Here is a 24,302-nt window from a genome sequence, read left to right on the forward strand (position 1 = left end):
CAGCCTCCATTTTATTTTCATAATAACTCTGTGGTGTAGGCTAGATTAAGAGAGAGCTTGCATGTACGTAACATATTTTGGTCTACATGGATGTAAAGGCAGGATACTTACAAAGGAATTCTAAACAGGGTTACATGCTTCTAAACCCATTGAAGTCAATGGGCTTAGAAGGGTATAACTCTACTTAGGACTGCAGTGTTGAAGATGTAGAACTTTTCGTTCCAGGAACTGGCATACCATTTTTAATTTCAGAATGATTGCTCCCATTGCTTGCATACATACCCTGGCATCAAATATGTGTCAGCTAGCCATGGCTCCCTGGTGGTTGTGCTTCCAACACAAGCCTTCTGCCTAAAACAATGCTTTATAAACAGTCTCACCTTCATGTGGTATTTTATAAGTACAAAAGAAGATAATCCAATGAGAATTGTTTTCCATGTTTTTTTTAGTAAAATACTTCATCAAATTCAGAGTCATAGCATTTGGTTAAGGTTGCATACTTGTGCTTTTCCTATGTACATTTTCCAAGAGAGATTTGTTGCTCAGAGGCTGCCAACTTTTAGTTTTAAAAAATTAACTTTTTACAAAGTACAGCAATCATGGGAAGGGGGAGTAAATAAATTAAAAACACAAATACTTTGTTAGTGTGAATTGGAACAGCTTACCTTTTGTGTGAGTAACAGCAAACTTTGCTTCAAAATGACTATCAATCCAATAGTTTGGTACATTGTTATGTAAGCAGAGGTGATATTTCACATAATATTGGTTCAGTTTATAAATACATTTTAATGTGAGGTATATTGCGTTTAAGTCATATTTTGTGTCTGTTAATTTTCTGGGTTTTTAAAATATACCTTGATGGTTTGGGGGCTAAATACACCAATAAAATTAATACTTCTTGACTCAGGACCATAATCCAACTATTGAATCCATTCAGTACATATTAGATCAGTGGTGGCGAACCTATGGCATGGGTGCCAGAGGTGGCACTCAGAGCGCTCTGTGGGCACGCGCAAACAGAGTGCCCCCCCATATCTAGGCTGGCCTGGGCTGCCTAGCATTAAACCTAAGACCTAGTTTTGGGGAAGCAGTGTAGGTAACCCGGTTAAGTGCTGTTGAACCCCACTGATTTTCATGGGAAGAACTAAAGCATGATCCTTTACCTGGGAGGAAGCTTGGTTGCTGGAAATGGGGCTTGCTTCTGAGTAAACGCTCCAGGGGTCGTTATCCACCCGTTGGAAGAGTTGCATGGTTGCTTCAAAGCAAAGCCACTGACTACCACCAAGCTTACTCCTGAGTAACACATGCCTCTGAGCCAACTGTTTTTTCTAAACTAAAACCTCAGTATTCAGGTTAAATTGCCATGTTGGCACTTTGCGATAAATAGGTGGGTTTGGGGTTGCAATTTGGGCACTCGATCTCAATAAGATTCACCACCACTGTATTAGATGCTACATTTTATATGTTGTATCATCTTTCCTTCTTAGCCTTTTTATGGCATCCATTAAAAAGAGAAAAACTGAATTAAAATATTTCAATAGATATTTGAACCAGGGTGATAATATCTAGGCTGTGAATTGTCCCCACAATCTGGGCTGATTTATGTTCTTAAAAATTCAAATATTCCGTTTGATATTCTTGATGAGAAGGGTAAAAAGCAGAAAAATGTGGATTATATATGCCAATGTGAATACAGGATCTGATAAAACCCCTTTATGCTGCCAAGGATGTTGTGTATCAGTTACCTCGGTTTTACATGGGAAGACAACCAAGTTCAACAATCCATGAAACATTTCAGATGTAAGAAGTTGTTTGACAAAGAACCAAGAATGCTCATGACTGTACTGAAACCGCATTTTGTCAAAGTCATAAACTTCGCAAAGCTACTCAAAGTTTTATAGTTTTATAGTAGAAAACAGCAGTGGCGTAGGAGCAGCAGTGGCGTAGGAGGTTAAGAGCTCATGTATCTAATCTGGAGGAACCGGGTTTGATTCCCAGCTCTGCCGCCTGAGCTGTGGAGGCTTATCTGGGGAATTCAGATTAGCCTGTACACTCCCACACACGCCAGCTGGGTGACCTTGGGCTAGTCACAGCTTCTCGGAGCTCTCTCAGCCCCACCCACCTCACAGGGTGTTTGTTGTGAGGGGGGAAGGGCAAGGAGATTGTAAGCCTCTTTGAGTCTCCTGCAGGAGAGAAAGGGGGGATATAAATCCAAACTCTTCTTCTTCTTCTTCTTCTAATTGCCCACTCCACATTGAGGGATGGAATGGGCCATCAAAGTGGTGCAGGCTTGCAGTAATGCATTTGCCCACCCCACCTGTGTAAGGGGCTCCTCCTTCAGTGGGGACAGCAAACATGCCTCTGGGCAGGCACCAGTCAGCTCTGTGGGGCCCAGATTCAGAACAGCCTGGCACTTGGAAGCTGTACAGTGGAACCTCGGCTTCCATTGCCTTCGGTTTTCATCGGTTTCGGTTTTCATCGATTTTTTGAATGAAAAATTTGTCTCGGTTTTCATCGACTTGCAGTAAGGTGCAGGGGTTTGTGGAGAAAAATCACCCAGACAAAGTTGTTGCAGGCTGTTCCCCATTTCAGACAAATCTTAAAGAGGCGTCAGAAACAGACCTCTTTGGACAGCTTTCTGGTGCGACGTTGGTCCACTGGCTCGGAAGCTGGTCCTAGTGTGATTGTTTGTTCCTGTTTTCAGTATTAAACACTATGTTTATTCACCCAAAATGTGTTTCTGGTATGTTTTTTGGAGTGCCTAGAATGGATTGATTGGATTTACATTGATTCCTATGGGAAAGTTTGCCTCAGTTTTCATTGGTTTCGGTTTTCATCCATTCTTTTCGGACGGATTACCAACAAAACCCGAGGTTCCACTGTAGTGGCATCCAGGAGCCTTCCAGCACAGGGATGGAGCAAGCTGGGGTCATTCCTGGGGGTGGAGCCAACTTTTGTCAGCTTCCACCAGGCTTCTAGCCTGTCCATGGCTGTTCATGGCTGCAGACCGATGCCACATGGAAGTGTGGCTTAATCCTGCTGGGGCTGTTTGGGCAGCAAAAGGGTTTTCAATTTCCCTCCTTCCTGCACCACCTAAAGCTCTTCTGGAATTCCCCCCATTGGATTGCACTGCCCAAATATTTTTTAGCTTTAGTATGACACTGCCAAATCTGCATACTCAGAACAAGGATGTAACTGCTTTAACTGGAATAATTCACTAGCACTTAAAAAAAATATTCTATCTTTTAAAAGAGTCTATCTATCTTTAAAGACATCATCATTGTATACCATAAGAAAATGAACAGAGGGAGAAGATGGGCAAGTAAATTGGGGGTGGAGCCAACATTTTTATACCTCTCTCCAAGAAGCCAGGCAGCATAGATGGTGCAAATGTGTGATACCAAATTGTAGACCATGTTGATGCCATTTCACAATTTTTTTTTGTTATGTGGAAGAACATCATGAATGAAGTAGTCCTGTCAATCTAGCAGGAATAACTCAATTGTTTTGCTTCCAACAGCATTTCTGCTCACAAATCAACTGCTGAGACGAGAATGCTTTTCACTTAGACTACAGAAAAAGTGACCAGACATGGCCTCATATTTTGACAGCTTTATCCATAACTGCTGGGAAATTTAAAGCAGGAAAGGTGGCAAACATTCATCACATGTACATACATTTACTGATTAGAATGACACTGAATAAAATGTAGACCATATAATTGGAGGCATATCACTATTTAACTAGTGGAAGTGGCAGGACAGCAGTAATACTGTATAGATGTCATGTTCACCCCACAGGGGTTACCAACAGCTCAAGCAAAACGTGTCTTCTGGAAGCATCTAAATGCCGCTGTGTATTTTGAACTGGTCGAGCATCCTCCATCTTGTTTCTGCTAATCTTTTCTTGTCTACTTCTCTATGTCCCATCAGGAGAACCTTCTATTCTCTGCAAGCAATGAGATCAAACATCATAAGAAGTAATTTGGTATATTTATCCCTGCAAAATATTTATAGTGCCAAAACGAATCTAAACAACATTCCCGATAGAGTTTAAAAACCATGTAAAGAGCAGATTTACATTATTACATTCAAGTGAACTTCAACTAGAAGAACAATGGGTTGAAATCAGAGATATTATTGAGGAAAAATACCAAAGACTATTCCTATAGCCAAAAGAAAAGAAAAACCTTGATGGATGCTGATGAAACTCTTAAAATTGCTAAACATAGACAAGAAGCAAAAGCAAAAGGTGACAGAAATAGAATCAGAAGTCTAAATACAGTGTTCCAGAGATTCACATGTAAAGAAAAAGAGAACTTTTATAATAACTGAGGTAAAGAAACAGAAGACAGTAACAAAAAAGAAAGAACAGCAGATCTGTCCCACAAGATCCAAGAAATCAAAGGGAAATTTAAAGTGGAGAAAAATCACCCAGGCAAAGCTGTTGCAGGCCGTGTCTGCAACTTGTTTAATAACAATGTCTTGCCCCATTTCAGACAAATCTTAAAGAGTCATCAGAAACAGACCTCTTTGGACAGCTTTCTGGTGCGACGTTGGTCCACTGGCTCGGAAGCTGGTCCTAGTGTTATTGTTTGTTATTGTTTTCAGCATTAAACACTATGTTTATTCACCCAAAATGTGTTTCTGGTATGTTTCTTGGAGTGCCTAGAATGGATTAATTGGATTTACATTGATTCCTATGGAAAAGTTTGCCTCAGTTTTCATTGGTTTCGGTTTTCATCAATTCTTTTCGGACGGATTACCAACAAAACCCGAGGTTCCACTGTAGTGGCATCCAGGAGCCTTCCAGGACAGGGATGGAGCAAGCTGGGGACATTCCTGGGGGTGGAGCCAACTTTTGTCAGCTTCCACCAGGCTTCTAGCCTGTTCATGGCTGTTCATGGCTGCAGACCGATGCCACATGGAAGTGTGGCTTAATCCTGCTTACTTAATGGGGCTGTTTGGGTATTTCACATAATGAAAGATCAGCATGGAAATACTTTAACTGGATAAAATAAAGAAAAGAGGGGAACAATACACTGAAGAACTTTACAGGAGAGATGAAAGGATGACAGATTTAGTCACAGAAAAATCTTTGAAGAAGAGCCTCCTTCCCTTTTAGAACGTGAAGTGAAAGCTAAACTGAGAGCAGTTGGGAGAAACAAATCTCGAGGAATCATTGGGATTTCAATAGTACTATTCTAAGTCACATAAACAGTCTATCAAAATCTTAATAAGAATATGCCAATAAATATGGAAAACAAAATGATGGTCTGCAGACTGGAAACACTAAATCTACATTCCAATTCTGAAGGAGACATCAAAGTGTGCAGCAGCAGCAGCAGCAGCAGCAACCATACCATCACATTAATTTCTCATTTGAGTAAAGCGATGCCAAAAATCTTACAACAAAGACTAAGTTGTCCACATATGGAATGAGAAATGCCAGATGTTCAAGCTGGATTCAGAAAAGCAAGATGCACTGGAGATCATATTGCAAATGTAGGTTGGAATGGAGCATGTGAGAAAATTTCAGAAGAAAATCAGCTGATATTTCACAATTGCAGCACAGTTATGGTTGGTTTTAATGGAAATGGGTGTGCCACAAAATCTGATCGTTTTGAGGTCAATCCTGTACTCTGGACAAGAGGCTATTGTTAGGACATCATATGAGAAACAGATGGTTTCCAATTGACAAAGGTGTCAGACGAGGGTGGATTTGGAGGGGCCGGCCGCGGTTCCACTGCCCCCCATTAAATCATTAAATCACAACTGCCAGCCTGGACCATCTGGTTGGGCCCTAATTCCACCTTGGGCCCTGCCTATCTCCTCCCCTTCCTTCCTTCTTCTTCTTTTCTTTCCTTGGCCTTAGATCGGCCGCCTGTGTGTATATATGTGTTTACATAATCTGGTTGTTTTAATTTATTTATAAATTGCTGCTGAGTTTTAATGGCTTAATTTTATGTTGTATTATTGGCTTTTGGGAACAGTCATGTTGGGAGCCGCCTCGAGCCCTTCGGGGATGAGGCGGCCTACAAATTTTATGATTATGATTATGATTATGATTATGATTATGATTATGATTATGATTATGATTATGATTATGATTAATAATCATAATAATCATAATCATCATCATCATCATCATCATCATCATCATCATCATCATCATCATCATCATAATCATCATAATCATCATAATCATCATAATCATAACCATAACCATCATCATCATCATCATCATCATCATCATCATCATCATCATCATCATCATCATCATCATCATCATCATCATCATCATCATCATCATCATCATCAAATACCCTGTTTCCCCGAATATAAGACATCCCCAGAAAATAAGACGTAGTAGAGGTTTTGCTAAAGTGTGAAATATAAGGCATCCCCCAAAAGTAAGACGTAGCAAAATTTTTGTTTGGAAGCATGTCCAACGAACAGAACACAGAAAAATAAGACATCCCCTGAAAATAAGCCATAGCGCATCTTTGGGAGCAAAAATTAATATAAGACACTGTCTTATTTTCGGGGAAACACGGTAAGCAGCAGTGGCGTAGGAGGTTAAGAGCTCATGTTTCTAATCTGGAGGAACTGGGTTTGATTCCCAGCTCTGCCGCCTGAGTTGTGGAGGCTTATCTGGGGAATTCAGATTAGCCTGTACACTCCCACACACGCCAGCTGGGTGACCTTGGGCTAGTCACAGGTTCTCGGAGCTCTCTCAGCCCCACCTACCTCACAGGGTGTTTGTTGTGAGGGGGGAAGGCAAGGAGATTGTAAGCTCCTTTGAGTCTCCTACAGGAGAGAAAGGGGGGATATAAATCCAAACTCCTCTTCTTCTTCTTCTTCTTCTTCTTCTTCTTCTTCTTCTTCTTCTTCTTCTTCTTCTTCTTCTTCTTCTTCTTCTTCTTCTTCTTCTTCTTCTTCTTCTTCTTCTTCTTCTTCTTCTTCTTCTTCTTCTTCTTCTTCTTCTAATCCTACTAAAGAAGCCATTTTCTTGAGATGAACTCATTTCTGTTCCTGGAGATCAGTTGTAATCCCTGGAGATCTCCAGACATCAACTGGAGGCTGGCAATCCTACCCTTATGTATGAGGTATATTGACAAATTCTATGAGGCCCAAAGGAGCTGATGGGCAATAGGTTCAGAAAAGACAAAAGGAAATACTTCTTTACTGAACAAATAATTAAACTGTGGAATTTACTGCAAATATACGTTGTGATGGTGAGGAACATAGATGACTTTAAGAGGGAATTCGATTAATGGAAAATAGGTCTATCAATGGTCACTAGCCATAACAACTAAAGACACTCTCTGTCTGTTAGAAGTAACAGATTGCCGAATACCAGCACTGTATTGGCCTCGATGCCATTTATTGGCCCATCAGGGGAATTGGTTGTTCACTTTGTGAAACAGCGTGTTGGAATTAGGTGCACCACTACTCTGAGCAAGCAGGGCTGTTCTTATGACCAGGGCCAAGTCCAAAGTAAAGCAGAAGAGCATTCCACTATGTCAAGATGGTTGGAGAACATGTTGGAGAAAGAATGGCAAATGAAATCAAGTTATACTGCTGAAGCAAATCAGACGCAATACCAAATTAGTATTTGGCACAGCATTTACCTCACTGTTATGATATTTCCTTTAATATGTTTTCAGAAACTGAAGGCAGCCATTACATTGCATATAAAGATCGCCAAGTTTGATTCCAGGAAGGAAACCCCCTCCTAGTTCCTTTCTGAGCAATTCAAAATTTGTCCACAATGTTTTCCAAGCTAATGAGGTGGTATTTAGAGTGGGGCAAGAGGGCTGGCTGCAATATTTGCAGAAGAAAGCACTGAATGACACGCAGGATATCTACAGGGACAGGGTGACATATATTTAAATATAACTCAATAAAGTCCAATACATTCTGACCTGGGGTGCTTAGTTGATCGCTCGTCTTTGTCTATGAATCTAGTTTGAATCAAATTGCTATTTAAACTCAGTTTATATTTAAAACCATTTTATTTTAGTTGAAGCCAGTTCAACTTGGGGCGCTTTTGCAGATGCAGAATAATGCACTTTCAATCCACTTTCACAATTGTTTGCATGTGGATTTTGCTATTTCTCACAGTAAAATCCAGCCGCAAAGTGCACTGAAAGTGGATTGAAAGTGCTTTATTCTGCAGCCGTTTCTGCACGGCCTCCGAGTGGAGGTGCACTGGCATAGATGACGCTGGTGCACCCCCCAGGCCCATTCGCATGGTGCCCCCAGGCCCGTTTGCATGATGCACATGGGGGCGTGTTTGCATGGGCATGCCGGCGCAGGTCTCTCTTACCTTGTCTCCTGGCCGCCATTGCACTGGAGATGCCAGGGGACACCCCCCCCCCGTGGATGTCCCCTGGTCTCTCCAGAGTGATGAGGCTAGAGGACAAGGTAAAAGGGATCTGCGCCGGCACAGGGAAAACACAGGCTTCCACCCAATGCAGGCTGCTCGGCACCGAATGGAAGCTGGCATTTTCCAAAAGACTCACTCGTTGAGTGAGTAAAAAAAATGCTGTTGTGTGTATGTGTGTGTGTGGGGAGACGCTGCCACTGTTGCAAGGTAGCTGTGTGATCTCCCCCCCCCCGCATAACAGCGTTTTTACTGGCCCCACACTGGTCTAAACGGGCCATGAAGAAGCGGCCCAAATGTACGGAAGTGCTCTTGGAGTATTATAGTGCAAACTATGTTGATAAATCTTGTGATTTTGATCCCTTCTAAGCTTTACTCTAGTGATGTAATCTGAGCAGATACTAAAGATTTAACAGAAGCCTGGTGTACCCTAGTCGCTCTCAGTTTAACCTTTCTTACAGTGTTGTTGTGATGATGCAATGGAAGGGAAAAGAACAATAGACACTACTCTGAATTCCCTGAGGGAAGGATGACATAAAAATGTACGAAATAACAAACTGTGCAGTGAAATAAGTATGGTTATCAACCGTGCATGTTATAGGGAACGCAGTAAACTTGAAGCGGCCCTTCAGCTTCTTCTGTGTGTACGTGTCTAAAATTAAACAAACTTACGATCCTGATTTATTTCAGAGCAGGATGTGCCAAAGAAAACATTTAAGACTTTGGAAGAAACAAATGTACAATGCAGCCAAAGCTAAGCACTTGTAAGTCCGCTGAATGCTGGGGGGGAAAAGCTAATTATGTGCTTTAACATTTCTCACAGAAACTAAAGAGCCTTTAAAGTCTTTCATTTTGTTTCGGTCACACTCTGTGCTTTTTATTAAGAAATCTACCTATCCCCTCCAGAATCTGACCTAGATTCAGAGGTGGGATCCAACCAGTTCTCACCACTTCTCTAGAAGTGGTTACTAATTTTTTCTGAGTGCCGAGAAGGGGTTGCTAAAGCAACCTCCCTGCCCAATAGGGACTGGAGGCGCGTGTGTGCGGCGGCGCCACTGTTTGAATCCCACCACCCTCGGAACCTGTTATTAAATTTTTTGGATCCCACCACTGCCTAGATTGGTTTTAAAACAATCCAGTTATTTTTGATTAAAATGATAACAGAGTCTTATGGTAGTGATTATAAAATAAAGCCAGTGTTTATAAAGACGCTGACATCATGTTCCACCTTTGGTCTCCAAAAACTCGGCAGGTACCTCGAAAAAAATCTGACCAACTTTTTGAGGAATGCAATCAACCATCTTTTGTGGCTAAATATGGTCTCCTTGTATTTGGTGATTATTTGGTGATTAAATATGGTCTCCTTGTATTTGGTGATTATTATTCTCTTTTCACAGTTAGGGTTGTCAAGGAGATCTCCAGGAATTAACAACTGAGATCCTCTTGGAGAAAATGGCTCATTTGTAGGGTGGATGCTATGTCATTTTACCCTACTGAGGTACCTTTCCTCCTCAAACCCTGTCCTCATCAGGATTCACCTCCAAATCTCCAGGAATGTCCTAATGTGGAACTGGCAACCCTATAATCACAGCCATTAAGGCTGTTGCTTTCTACGTAATTTTCTTCTTGTAACTGTAAAACCTCATCAATTATTGCATTTATTTAAAGTACCGTATATACTCACGTATAAGTTGACCTGAATATAAGTTGAGGCACCTAATTTTACCACAAAAACCTGGGAAAACTTATTGACTCGAGTATAAGTCAAGGATGGGAAATGCAGCAACTACTGGTAAATTAAAAAAAATAGATACAGTCGGGCGCTATTTGGGGGTCTCTGCCACTGACCCCCCATCTCACCAATCCCAAGGTCTCTGCCACTGACCTCTCCATTCCGCAGCTTGTCCAGCTCACCCAGGTCGACTGGCTGTCACCCGCCGAGAGCCAGGGGCCGGCTGCTGCTGAGAAGAAGGCAGAGGCAGAGAAAGTGGCTGAAAGGGGGAAGGCAGAGAAGAAGGCAGAGGAGAGCGAAGCAGAGAAGGAGGCTGAGAAAGCAGCTGAAAGGGGGTGGCAGAGAAGAAGTAGAGTGAAGCAGAGAAGGAGGCTGAGAAAGCAGCTGAAAGGGGGAGGCAGAGAAGAAGGCAGAGGAGAGCGAAGCAGAGAAGGAGGATGAGAAAGCGGCTGAAAGGGGGTGGCAGAGAAGAAGTAGAGCGAAGTAGAGAAGGAGGCTGAGAAAGTGGCTGAAAGGGGGAAGGCAGAGAAGAAGGCAGAGGAGAGCGAAGCAGAGAAGGAGGCTGAGAAAGCGGCTGAAAGGGGGGAGGCAGAGAAGAAGGCAGAGGAGAGCAAAGCAGAGGAGGCTGAGAAAGCGGCTGAAAGGGGGAAGGCAGAGAAGAAGGCAGGAGAGAGCAAAGACGGGAGAGGGGGAACACCACACAAGAATGAAGTGGGACCCTCACTCGCGTATAAGTTGAGGGGGGGGCTTTTTCAGCACAAAAAATGTGATGAAAAGGTAGACTTATATGCGAGTATGTAAGGTATCATTTGAACACTGCTTGAATTTAAAGTGTGTGTATGGTGGGGTGGGGTATGGTATGGTAGAACTTCCAAAATACTTTTTAAAAATTTGCTAATGCCCCTTCTCCAGCAGTAAATAAACCAGCTGTTTTGTTGCTGTTCCTTTTACACTGCTCAGCTCACCGCTGAATCATCATTGTCACATTAGGAAGGTTTTAAGAACCTTGCCTAGTACATCAAAATAGCTTACAGCCCAATCCTGTCGGGGGAGGGGAGCTGGATCTAATTGTGGAGCCAGTGTGGGGCTGCATCAATGCATTTGCCCTTTCTGCCCATGCAAGGGGCATCATCCCCAATGGTGGAGGGGTAAAGGTGCCTGTTCGGGCATCTGATTGGACGCTGGTGAGGGGGTGGGTGGACCAGGGTGTTCCTAGTGTGGAACCAATGTTGGTTAGCTTCCACTTTGGCTTTGTAGGAAGTTATACCATGGTCCAGGCCTTGGACTTGCACCACCCTTTTGGATGGTGTAAGATCATTTCGCCCTTTGGAGGACTTTTCAGTGGCAAGAGTTTTTAAAAAAATTCTTCTGCTTTCCTGCATTGTCAGAAAATCATCTGGAGGTGGCAAGATGGTGCTGTCCCAGCCATCTTGGGCGGTGGATTGGCCTGCCCATGTTCAACACATTAGACAGTATTAAGAATAGAATAGAATATTTTTGGCCTTGCCTAGCCAGGACTAACTTTCTGAAAATCTACTCTGGCTCCCTTTAAAGTACTTACATTATTTATATGTTTGTTTAAACAATAAGATCTGGATATACAGCAGCACCCAGCATGTCCTGGGGCAGCCAGAATGTTGGTTAAAATCAAGCTGGAAGGTTCAGAAAAAATCAGAGAGCATTTTGTGGGCCTTAACATTTTTGCTGAGACTTCCTTTTCACTTTAATGATGCTGCCATAATATCCTGGGAAACTACTATGGCCCATGGAGGAAACCCCCAAGTAAGTTTGGAAGGGTCAGAGTGAAGCTTTACATGTATTTTCTAATTAACACTTTGATCAGTGAGCAAGGACGTAGGTAGGGGGGGTGTTCTCGGGTTCAAACCCCCCCATTCATGTCCGAAGCTCCGCCCACCTGTTTGTGGGTTTTAGAAACATTTTAAGGGTTTTTTTTGGTTTTTGGCCTGCAGGGGACGCATTGTTTAGGCTAGCACCACCAAACTTTCAGGGATTGTTTGGGGGGCTCTTCTGATGATACTGCCCAGGTTTTGTGAAGTTTGGTCCAGGGTGTCCAAAGCTATGGACTCCTAAATGGGATGCCCTCATCCCTTATTGTTTCCAAAGGGAGCTAATAGGAGATGGGGGCTACATCTTTGAGGTTCCATAACTTTGGACCACCTGAACCAAACTTCACCAAATATGGGTGGTATCATTAGGAGAGTCTCCTAAAGATACCCTGAAAGTTTGGTGCTTCTAGCTTAACAATTGCACCCTGACATCAGGCACCCCCCAAATTTCCCCAGTCTCCTCTTAAATCCACCCCATTTGGCATGGATTTAAAGGGAGAATCTGAGGTCCTCAGTTTAGGAGAAGAAGAAGAGTTTGGATTTATATCCTCCCCTTTCTCTCCTGTAGGAGACTCAAAGGAGCTTACAATCTCCTTGCCTTCCCCCCTCACAACAAACACCCCGTGAGGTGGGTGGGGCTGAGAGAGCTCCGAAAAGCTGTGACTAGCCCAAGGTCACCCAGCTGGCCTGTGTGGGAGTGCGCAGGCTAATCTGAATTCCCCAGATAAGCCTCCACAACTCAAGCGGCAGAGCAGGGAGTCAACCCTATTCCGCCAGATTAGAATGCACCTGCTCTTAAACGCTACGCCACATTGAAAGTGATGCTGTTCCAGGGTGGGGAATAATCCACCCCAAAACAGCATCACTTTCAATGTTGTTTAACTGGGGACCCCAGATTCTCCCTTTAAGGTGGATTTAAAAGGAGAATTTGGGCTCTCTAGTTTAAACACCACTGAAAGTGATGCTGTTTGGGGGTGGATTCCAGCATCACAGTGGTTGCCCGGGGGGGCGGGGGGGACGCAAAACTCAGATTTTTGCACCAGGCTCCATTTTCCCTCTATGCCTCTGCCCAGAGGGGAGGGCAGAAGGAACTGCTGGCTGCCAGCTGGGAGCCCAGCTGGTTGGGGGCAGGGGAGGGCAGGGGAGTCTGCTGTCCCTGGCCTCAGAGAGCTGCTTTTATAAGTGCTAGTGGGGAGGCGTGGCCACGCCCTAGTGGTGGGTGGGGTGTGGCCCCACCCCTGAACCCCCCATAAAAATCTATACCTACGTCCCTGCCAGTGAGCTTTGGGTTCATAGTCCCCTTCAGCCATAATGTTCACCGCAGCTGCTTCCACATGGAAGTTTTTATCACCTGTGCCTCCAAACTGGAGTGCTTCTTGGAGTTTCAACAAAAAGACAACATGCTGTAATCATCTTGATCCAGATTTTCCCTTTCTCCATCATGCTCTTTCTCTGCTTTCTCTGATCCTTTAGGAAAGAACACCGTCCAAGCTAGGGTTGCTGGGCCGATCAACTGGAGGGAGGGTTGGGGACATAATAGAGCCGCAGCATTGTGAGAGTGATAGCATCACTTCCAGGAAAATCAGGAGGCAATGGCAGTAGTTCTAGGAATTTGTGGAAACTCTGTGGTAAAACCATAGCATTTCCATGATTTGTAGGCTGCCAGTCGCGGCTGGGCCTTATCACTTCTGGGTTTTCCCTGGAAGTGAAATCATCATACTTGTAGCACCAGCAAGTATTTCTATTACCACTAAACCATCTATTGTAACTTATGTATTTTGGATCTTAACTATCATAGTGCTATAGCCAAATGTGAAGAATAGAACATAAAAAGGGAGGAGTCAACAACCAACTTTATGTCTCGAAGTTGGCCTCTCATATGTGGAAACAGAAGCTTGGATTGCCACCATAAAGTATTGGCTCAAAATACATTTTAGATCACTTGCAGGTGATATAAACTCAAACCTTTTTAAAGACAACTTTCAATTCTACTGGTTCAAAGTCATTGAGAACAAAATCAGAACCATAGGATTTGATTTGGACAATGTTGGGACTGATAGTGAACTGCATATTTTCAATCAGATCCATAAAGACTGAGGGATCTGGAACATCATCGTTTCTATCCAACAAAGGCGGCTGTATGCTCTCCCCGCTCCCTCGGAATACAACCAAGTTACAGAGCAAGACCTAAATATCTCTCATCTCTGTTATCCATTAACCAACGCCGTGCATTCGTGCTATCGCCTCAATATTTTCCCATCAGCGGAAACCTCAGGGAGATACCTCCAGATCCCCAACATCAGAGACTATGCCGTTGCGGATGTGGATCTATAGAAACCATAACTCATATTCTTCTGGAATGCTGTCTTCACAGTAACCTGCGCATGATTTTAATTCACCCTCTGCTGCTTCCAAGACATGAGCACTCCAAGTTCCAGGCCACTCGCTTTCTGCTAAGTGACTGTAATCCATCGATCACCTCGGCAGTGGCTAAATTCTTGGAAAGCATTTTAAACACCCGTATTTAAATGTTTTAAAAGTTTTCTCTTTTAAATGGAAATAATTGATATGCCATTAAAGGTTAAAATGAAAAAAAACAACCAAGGTAGCTGATATGACTGTACCCTGACAACCACTGTAGAGTCACTGTAGCACAAAGGTTGAAAGGAAAAAGAGGGGAAAAGAGGAAGGTGCATAACAATTCTTACATGTGAAATGTAATGGAAACAGTCCCAGTGATCTTAGAACTCTCAGCAAAACATATCTCACAAGGGCCGTTTATGCACTACATTTCCTTTGGGCCAGGATTTCGGTTGTGCACCCATTTCCCTCATCCCAAACTCACTGCATGATCACATAATCCCCACGGTTTGCAAAAGTGAGTAAAGTACAACGTTCTCCCTGCTTGCACAGAGAAAGCAAAGCAGATCAGTGTGTGTTTGCCTTCCTTTGGGTTTTCGCTTAGAAGATTGAGAACCTACAAAATATTCATTCCACCGTTGGAAGTGCTGCATACAAAACAAAACAAACCCCCCAAAGCCCACTATTATAAATGAAGCATCAGGGAAGTGCAAAAAACAAACAAACAAGGAGGGGCTATACCTCTGGTTATAATATCCTTAGAAATTTAATAACAAAAATGAAAGGCCGTTTCTGCACGAAGGCGGAAGCGGCCAGGTCGGCGTTGACGACGCCGACCCGATGACGCTGGGACTGTCCGCATGGATGGTCCTGGAAACAGGCCGTGGCAGCTGGCGCCGCTGGAGTGCCGGGCTACCAGCCAATCTGGATGTCCCCGGCCTCCGCGCTGCCGCCGAAGTCTGGGGACACTCTGGCCCCTGGCGCCTGCCGTCCGGGACAAGGTAAGTGCCAGGTGGGAGGCGCGTAAAAGCCGCTGCTCGTTAAATTTCGCCGCAGCGGCTTCAAGGTGGCGTTTCCCCAACAAGAGCGCTTCCAAGCACTCTGGGGAAACGCTGGCTTCATGACTGGCAGTCGGTCGTTAGGCTCGCCTGGCGTATTACGCGATGCAGCTGCGCTTCTGAGAATGGCAGCCTGGAGAGTTCGGCGCTTTACCGCCGGAAAGTTGCCATTCCGATTGCCCGCGCGAAGCGTGACCCAAAGTTTAGAGAATATGAGTCCCGAGTGGCCAAAATATAATAAACAGCACAAGATGCAGGGTCCAAACCCTGTTACAGCTTCAGCACAGTCTCTTTCCCCAGACAAGATATGGGATTGAAGGAGTGCTGCTTGCCATTCAGAAAAACTATTTTCACTCTGGATTCCTCTCTTGTGTCTTCTTACAATATGTATCTCCTCTTTTTATACCTAAATGTTAAAAGGGGGGGGGGGAAATTGAAACTGGGGCTCATTCCGTACATGCAGAATAATGCCCTTTCAAACTGCTTTCAGTGCTCTTTGAAGCTGTGCGGAATAGCAAAATCCACTTGCAAACAGTTGTGAAAGTGGTTTGAAAAAAAAAAAAAAAACGCATTATGGCCCTACTTGGCATGTAATGCGGAAGGAAGAACTCGATTGATTCGTAATGCTTTCTAGAAGCAGGCAGTTAATGATGAAGGCAAGAAAGATGTGTTCCCCCCCTGAGCCACTTAATCCCTTTTGGACAAGGCCGTATGGCCAGATACTTGCTCCAGTGGCTTTTGCGCATATGTGACTCAGAGTAAGTCATAAGCCGAGATCCTCCCGGCAAAAGAAAAAGAAAATTCCTGCAAAGAATGAAAATATAGCCGGATCAAAGGAAAATCTTTGCAACCCCGATAAAAGTAGACACTGGGCATCTATCCAAGCCAGGAGAGAGCCGGTGAGTGATTTATAACTCATTAAAAAGCCGATTAAACAGAAAGAAAGATCATGACACAGAACAACAAGCCGGTCACTAAACGGGACTTGGCAGTCTTCCGAAAACAAATAAAGAAGATAATGAAGGTCTTTTTAAAGACAGCAACAATGAATTTCAAGTATTACTTTTTTGGGCAAGAAAACTTTTAGGAAATGATGAGGGATCAAAATTACGATCAGATCCCGAGGAAAAGCTAAAGAAAGTTATTATAGATAAGATGAGATACAGGATTCTCAAGAACCCCCCCAATAAACAAAAAAAGCAGACTGGCCTGAGAAGTCAGTTCTGGGGAAAAAAAAAAAAAGTAAAAGGGGAAGTTGAAAAAAATCAAAGCATCTCAAAAGAAGAAAAGAGAATTAAAGTGCCCAAAAGACTGGAACAAGCAAAACATACTTCTACAGAAGGTAGAAATGCAGACTCCGATACAAGTAACTCAGAAGCAGAGTACTTCCATGGAGGCTGGAGCAATTACACAGACAACATTAACCAAGGGCAAGAAGAATGAAGAATGAAAAGAAGATAGAAGAAAGCAGATAGCCAGTTAAAGACTTCTTCCTAGTTTAAAAGCTATATATGTCTCCATTAACTTTTTCACTCTATTATTAACAACTTAAAAACTATATTAACAGTCATGTCTAATAAACTAACTAGGGCCGTTTCCACTGCGGGCATTTAACCTGGCGCCCGGCGGACGGCAAAAAACGCCGAAGAATCTCCGGGCCGGCCATTAAGCACAGGATGCTTAGCTGCATCACAGGTCAGTCAGCCTGGCGCTGCCACCTAAGCGCTGCCGCGGTCGGCCGCCCGAATGTTTCCCCAGAGCCGTTGGGAAGCGCCTCTTGTTTGGGGAAATCGCCTTATACCTCGGGCTTTGCGCCGCTGAAAGGCGAGCGGCAGCGGACTTCGGTGATCACCTCCTCACCCCGGTGCACACCTGTTTTGTCCCTGGGCCTTCGGCACTGTCGCCCGAGGAGCCTGGGGATTTCGCCCCCACCCTCGCCGCTGGAGCGAAAGGTCGCAGGAGCCAGGGAAGTATTGTCGAAGCCCAGGCGTGCGGCGAGCGATAAGGGACATCACCGAGGCAACCAGATCCAGCCAGTATGCCGCTCAGCCGGGCGCCCGGCCTCGCTGCTGTTCTTTCTGTGACCATCTGCGCAGATGGTCCTAGCGTCGTCAGGTTGGCGTCAAGAACGCCGACCCGGCCGTTTCCGCATTCGTGCGGAAACCACCTTGGTTTGTTATGTTCTCTAACAAATTAATTGGTACAATAACACCAGCTGTGGTTTAGACTAAACATAGATATTGGCTGGATGACCAGAAGACTCGGTAAGAAGAACAACATAGACTGTTTTACACACACACACACACACACACACACACACACATATGAGGAAAACAATAACAACTGACATAAGGGGTCAGAATTAGTGATTAAACAGCTAGAGAAAATTTTTTTATATGGCTGGAAATGTATTACATAAAATTATGATGTATTTGAATGCCGGGAGCGATCGGGGTGCGCAAGGGCCAACAGAAATACTCCAACATGGAGGGAGGAGTTTGCCTCCACAAGACCAGTTGGAGGGAAGGAGGGGGATTCAAGGGGAAATAAGAAACTGAAATTACACAAACAGCAGAGTTCTGACAAAGCAAGACTACAAAAAATCTTATGGCTGGCAATAAGATAAAAATAGCCTCAATTAATATAAATGGTCTAACTTCTGACTCGAAAAGATATAAACTTGCCAGGTTTATCAAACAAATACGTCCAGAAATTATCTGCCTTCAAGAGTCTCACAAAAAGAAGACAGATAAGAGAGATTTAATAAAAGTGCCAGGGTGGAAAATTATAGGTGAATCTAGATGCAATGCAAAAAGAAATGGTGTCGCCATTTTAATGCAGAGAACATGGATTTTCAGTTAGAAGAATTAACTAGAGATCAGAATGGTCGTTGGATTATTGTCAAAGGGAAATTACATGGATTTCAAATAACAATAATGAACCCGGTAGGCAAGCCGGTTGGCTTCGCCGGTGCCCGCTTCCCCAGCAGCAGGAAGGGTTGAAGCCGGGGGTTCGCCCCTGGGGCTCCCAGCTTCCTGCAGGTGGCCCCAATACGGATTGGGGAATGCTTGATGTTACGACCGCTTGTTGCCCAAGCTTCTATGTAAATAGTTACTGTTAATAATTAATAAATTGGATTAAGCCCAATCCATTTCCAAGCCTGTTTGTTAGTGATACTCCGGAGAAGGGTCTCACCATCTGCACGCAATGGTGTTTAAATTAGAGAGCCCAAATTCTCCTTTTAAATCCACCTTAAAGGGAGAATCTGTGGTCCCCAGTTAAAACAACATTGGAAGTGATGTTGTTTTGGGGTGGATTCTCCCTCACCCTGAAACAGCATCACTTTCAATGTTTAAACTGGGGGTGGATTTAGAAGGAGAATCTGGGATAATTTGCGGGTGCCTGCTGTCAGGGGTGCAATTGTTAAGCTAGAAGCATCAAACTTTCAGAGTATCTTTAGGAGACTTTCCTGATGATACTTCCCAGGTTTGGTGAAGTTTGGTTCAGGGGGGGTCCAAAGGTGTAGCCCCCCAAAGGTGCAGCCCCATCTTCTATTAGCTTGCATTGGAAATAATGGGGGATGGGGAACCCCCTTTGGGAGTCCATAACTTTGGATCCCCTGAAGCAAACTTTACAAAATCTGGTTGGTATCAGTAAGGGACTCTCCTGATGGTTCCAGCCAGGTTTGGTGAAGTTTGGTTCAGGGTGTCCAAAGTTATGGACCCTCAAAGGTGTAGCCCCATCTTCTATTAGCTTCCATTGGAAACAATGGGGGGTGGGGGCACCCGCTTTGGGAGTCCATAACTTTGGACTCCCTGAGTCAAACCTCACCAAACCTGGGCAGTATCATTGGGAGAGTCCCCCAAAACATCCCTGAAATTTTGGTGCTGCTAGCCTAAAAACTGCGCCCCCTGCAGGTCAAAAACCAAAAACTATCTCAAAATACAAAACCCCTGCAAACAGAGGGCAGAGCTTCAGACATGTAATGGTGGGGTTTGAACCCGAGAACCCCCCCCCCCCTTACCTACATCCTTGATACCCTTGCTACCCTTTATCCTTGTTGCATGGCCACTTGGCTAGGCAGGCAGTCGTTTTAGACAGTTAAGACACAGGACACACAAATCTATCCTGTACGTAATACATGTTAAAAAAATGCAAGCGTTCCATGACTGTATAAGTAGTTCTTAGCGATATTGAATCTTCTGACCTGTTTTGATCAGCACCATTTTCATGCATCCACAATTTGGAAAAACCCCTGATATATACCTTGGCAGGCATTCAAGTCCTTTGGTGCCAAATTAAATAATGTATTTGGGCTAGGTCTACGTCTGAGGCCCCTTCCGCACATGCAGAATAATGCACTTTCAATCCACTTTCAAAGCACTTTGCAGCTGGATTTTGCTGTGTGTACTAGCAAAATTCACTTTCAAGGAACTGTGAAAGTGGATTGAAAGTGCCTTATCCTGCATGTGCGGAAGGGGCCAGACTGTCACAGTCTAACATAAATTTGACTGCAGAACACATTCAGTGTAAAATTTGCAGCACCTCCAGTTAGAACCTAAGTATGCCATCAGTAAGCATGCCACTATTTGGTCTAAGGCTATTTATGCATGTGCTAATTACCCCGCAGCCGTTTGCTTCACAGTGGGTTTTTCCTGTGTTTTTTTTTGTTTGTGCAGGAATTGTCTCCCTGCAAAGTGTATCTAGCCAAGCCAATCTGCTATTTTGCCTGCCCACTGTTTCCTCATTATTTCTGTGTAACATCTATTTGGGGAGGTTGCCTGGTGTCTTTCCACCCCCCTACTGTCCTTGGTCTAGCATTAGTCTGCCAGACTGTGTCAATTTCTGGTCAATTTCATTGGTTGCAGTGGTAGACCTTCAGCGTGAATTTTTTTTTTAAAAAAAGAAAGTTCTTCTGATGCTTTTGAAATGGTGACCCAAAGAGGGGGGGGGCTGCTGTGGTGTGGGAAGGGGAAGGCAAAGAGAAAACCCAAAGAAATCTAAACAGGCGCAGGCCAGGTCCTGAGGCCGCTCGACCGCCCTTCCTCTGGAGACAGTGCAGCTTGTGCTGGAGCCCACCCGCCCACAAATGGGAGGGCCCGGTCAAGCTGCAGACCGCTCCTTGTGGGCCGAGGTGGGACCCTGCTGGCCCAAGCCCTTTAAGTAGCCAGCCAGCGCCTGCATATGACGCGAGCTTCTTGGCTCTGTGAGAACGTGGAGCCAATCAGGACCCAGCCCCCGCAAATGGGCAGGTCCGGTCAAGCCGCGGACCACTCCTTACCATAGAAAAATAGCCTCAGGTGGATAGCTGGGTTAACAGCTAACAGCTGTTTAGATCTGTAGTTGTAAACAAGATTGGAATTCAGTCACAACAAAAGAACAGCGAATTTTTCCAGGGTGTAAGCTTATGAGAGTTGAAATTTAATTGACAGATGCACACTGCAAGAATAGCTATCACAATGCAACCTGCAAACATTTATTAATGAGGAATCTTGTTTTCTGCTTTGCCTACCAAAATATTACAACCTTCAGGTCATCTCCTCATAATGCGTATGTACAAAGTGCTGTCAAGTTGCAGCCAACTTATGGTGATGCCACCAAGGATTTTCAGCATGAGAAGCAGAAATGGTTTGCCATTGCCTTTCTCTGCAGAGCCTTCCTTGGCGGTCTCCCAACCAAGTACTGACCCTGCTTAACGTCTAAAATCTGACAAGATCGAGCTAAACCGTGCTGCCTTCCCTCCTCTCCCCATATTGCATGATGAAAAAACCCACATACTTACAGAATTTCTGTTTTCCCCAGCATCTGAAAATTACAAAATATAGATTAGGAAATAGGTCAGATTATTATTATTATTATTATTATTATTATTATTATTATTATTATTATTATTATTATTATTATTATTATTATTATTATTATTATTATTATTACAGCTTTATTCTTTGTAAACTGTACACATGAACACCGGAGGGTCTCAGGTATGGTGTGGCCAGTACATGATAGAGCACAATCAATTTAAAATACAATAAATATGAATTAAGATGGCTCTAATAAAAATAAACCCTACTCCCATTAAAATGCAGCTTATAAAATTAATATTAATGTTAGCTCAAGATGGCGCCTGCTATCAATTCCCTCTCACACATATGCAAATACTATGCAAATATGTATACAAATGTGCAAGTAACAGCTAGCTCTGGGAGCCATTTTATGTGAGCTGATTTCACATAATGAGTGGGATCACTCCTCTGCTGGAGTAAGTGCCCCAAGGAGGGCGAATTCACTGGCGTGGCAGTGAATTTGCCCCCCATCTTCTTTGGATGGGGCTCTACGTCTGAAGCCAGTCATAACTCTTCTAACTACAATAACTGCAATGGACCCCAGTCAGGATATCAATATTGCATATGACAGGACAGTTCCAGGTACAGAAAATACCTGCAGTTTGAGGGTGGAGCCTAGGAGAGTGGAATTTAGGGAAGGGAGGGATCTTAGCAGGGTGTAATGCCATGCAGGCCCACTCCCTCCCCTCCCTCCCGTTCCCTTGCAATCATTTTCTCCAGGGAAGTAGAATAAATGTCCCAGCCAAGTCCAGAACCCTGGGGGGCCAGGGGCAGCAGTGCTGTTGCGCCACCCTGCCACCTCCAGATTGCCAGGACTAAGTTTCCCAGAATCCATCAGTTCCCACCGATTCTCAAAAAAGGGAAAAAGGAAAAAGGACCAATCGCAGCTACGACCACCCATTCAAATACTCCATATATACTGGGACGGAGGGCAAGAACCCTCAGTTCCAGCACCCTGTAGTCAGGGCGACACAATTCAATAAAGTTCGTTTCTGTTCTAAAGTCGACTTTGTGTGAGTGTGTTCAGCCTTACACAGATGGCTTTCTGGCAGCCCAGGGAGGGAGAAAAAACAACCAACAAACAAAGCCCCCAGTCACCAGAAAAGCCCTCCACTGGGCTCAATGGACTTACTCCTCTCAAATAGACCAAGGGCCGGGGCATCACCTCCCTGCCCCAAACCCCAGGTGAAAGCCAACTAAGGTTGGCTCTATCCCCACACCCTCTGCCATGCCAGCACAGCATCCTGCACTGACTGGGATGTGGCGGGGGCTTCTTATCATCATCATCATCATCATCATCATCATCATCATCATCATCATCATCATCATCATCATCATCATCATCATCATCATCATCATCATCAAATTGTTCTGCCTTGCATTAAGTGCACATTCCCATCAGGTTGGAGTCTCAATTATGCACTCATTTTGGCCTCGTGGGAAGTCACTGCTGTCTCAGATCAGAGAAGCTCTGTGGTTTCCAAAACCAGGCAATGGAAATTAGGATACGTTATGCTCCCTTCAGGTTTTCCACCTTTTCCCTGTCTTCCCCCACTCACACAACAGCTCTTCCAGGTGAGATCGAAACGGCTATTTTTCCAATGTTCAATTGATAATGCAATAGACCCATGAAATTGAGATGGTCTATCACATTACTGATAGACTCAAGCCAGCACCCTCCCCTGCAAAAAAAAAAAAAAAAAAGCAGGCAGGGACCCTTTGTGGCAGGACACTTCCCCTGCAATCAGAAAACTATGGTGATATGATCGGAGAAGGTGCAACGTGTACATGTTTATGTTGCCATAGCTTTACAGACATCCTCAAAAAAAAAAGTAAAAATGACACATGCATGGGATCAATAGGCAAAACAAGCTTTATTCATCCACTTTATTCAGCAAAATCTCTCACAGAGGAGCTGCAAGCAGAGGAAACCTCCATGGGGAATCATGGGCCCTTCCATTATAATCTTCTGTTTCTACAAGAATTTGCCGGCGTAGTGGAGGCCGTCAAGATGCAAGCTTAACGCCTCTCGTCTGCCCTTTCTATTTACTCCTTCGCAGTCACGCTCTCTTGCTGTTCTATTCGCTTCACGCTGCCCCTCCAACCTCCAGGGGTCGGAGGACAGTGTGGGCGGGCTTAGGAAGACAAAGCAGGGCGACGACGCATGAGGTAAGTAAGAGGGACGGGAAACTGGTGATGGTTCTGTGGCGGTGTCGCTCGCATCACGCAGGGAACACGCTTGTTTTCAAAAAACAACCCTTTAAACCGGTAGCTTTTGAGGACGGCCTGACGCACGCCTGAGGGGAGGGGAAGGGGAGCCAGGTCGGCACTGCTGTGGCGCCTTAACGTAACGGCCTGGGGGCGGCGTTTGTGCCGTCCCCAGGCCGCCGTTTTTGGCCCGTGCGGAAAGGGCCATGGAGAATCTGCTGCAGCACACAAAATGGTGAGTGCGAGTGGCTGAAATTAAAGCAAGAAAGCGGGAGAAATAAAGCCTTCCCTGCCTGCTTGTGTTCACTCAGCAGGCAGGAATTGTCTTCAGCCTGGGTTGGGAGGAAAAGATTGCTAGTTGAGTGATTTTTGAAAAACCTGGTTTGAGAGGAATATAACGGGCGGAAATCTTTTGGGGAAGAGCTGCATCAAGTTCTTCCCCAAAACACTTTTTATAATGCCCTAAAGACATTATAATTTGTGTGGTGTGGAATCCACCAAAGCCAACCTTTTTCCTGTTTCAAGAGGCAATGCAATAAAGCCTCCAAAGCTGCTGTTGTGAGATGTCCTGCTTATCTATTTGAAACACTTTTTCCTGTGTAGCTGTCAGGAAAAGCAGACGCAATTAGAACAATACCCAGTTATTTTGTTTCCAAAAATAACTGGAACTGCAGCCTGCTATATGTGAGAGAGAAGGTGGAAGGCAAGATTAAGGGGTGCTGACGTATTGTCAGTCTAATCCCGGCGCACTTGTAAGTGTATTTCATTGCACTGGACTTCCTGTACAACACAAAGTGTAGCATTGGAAGGAATTTATATAATGCATGCCATTCTCAAGCACATTGGAGCTGATAAACAAGACAGA

General features: G+C 44.3%; 1 protein-coding gene across 4 annotated transcripts in view; it reads right to left on the minus strand.

Annotated features, from left to right (window-relative positions):
• Positions 1-3,597: 3,597 nt before the first annotated feature.
• Positions 3,598-24,302, minus strand: part of LOC125430216 (platelet endothelial cell adhesion molecule-like) — an 85,679-nt gene continuing 64,974 nt past the window's right edge. For all 4 annotated transcript variants that reach the window (XM_048492055.1, XM_048492056.1, XM_048492054.1 and 1 more), the window contains 2 exons: positions 21,169-21,191; positions 3,598-3,948 (listed from right to left, as the gene is read on the minus strand). In XM_048492055.1, coding sequence (XP_048348012.1) covers positions 3,919-3,948; positions 21,169-21,191 — 53 coding nt within the window. In that variant the 3' untranslated portion in view covers positions 3,598-3,918. The remainder of the gene's footprint in view (positions 3,949-21,168; positions 21,192-24,302) is intronic.

This window comes from Sphaerodactylus townsendi, linkage group LG03 (genome assembly GCF_021028975.2).
Source record: "Sphaerodactylus townsendi isolate TG3544 linkage group LG03, MPM_Stown_v2.3, whole genome shotgun sequence".
Classification (NCBI taxonomy): Eukaryota; Metazoa; Chordata; class Lepidosauria; order Squamata; family Sphaerodactylidae; genus Sphaerodactylus; species Sphaerodactylus townsendi.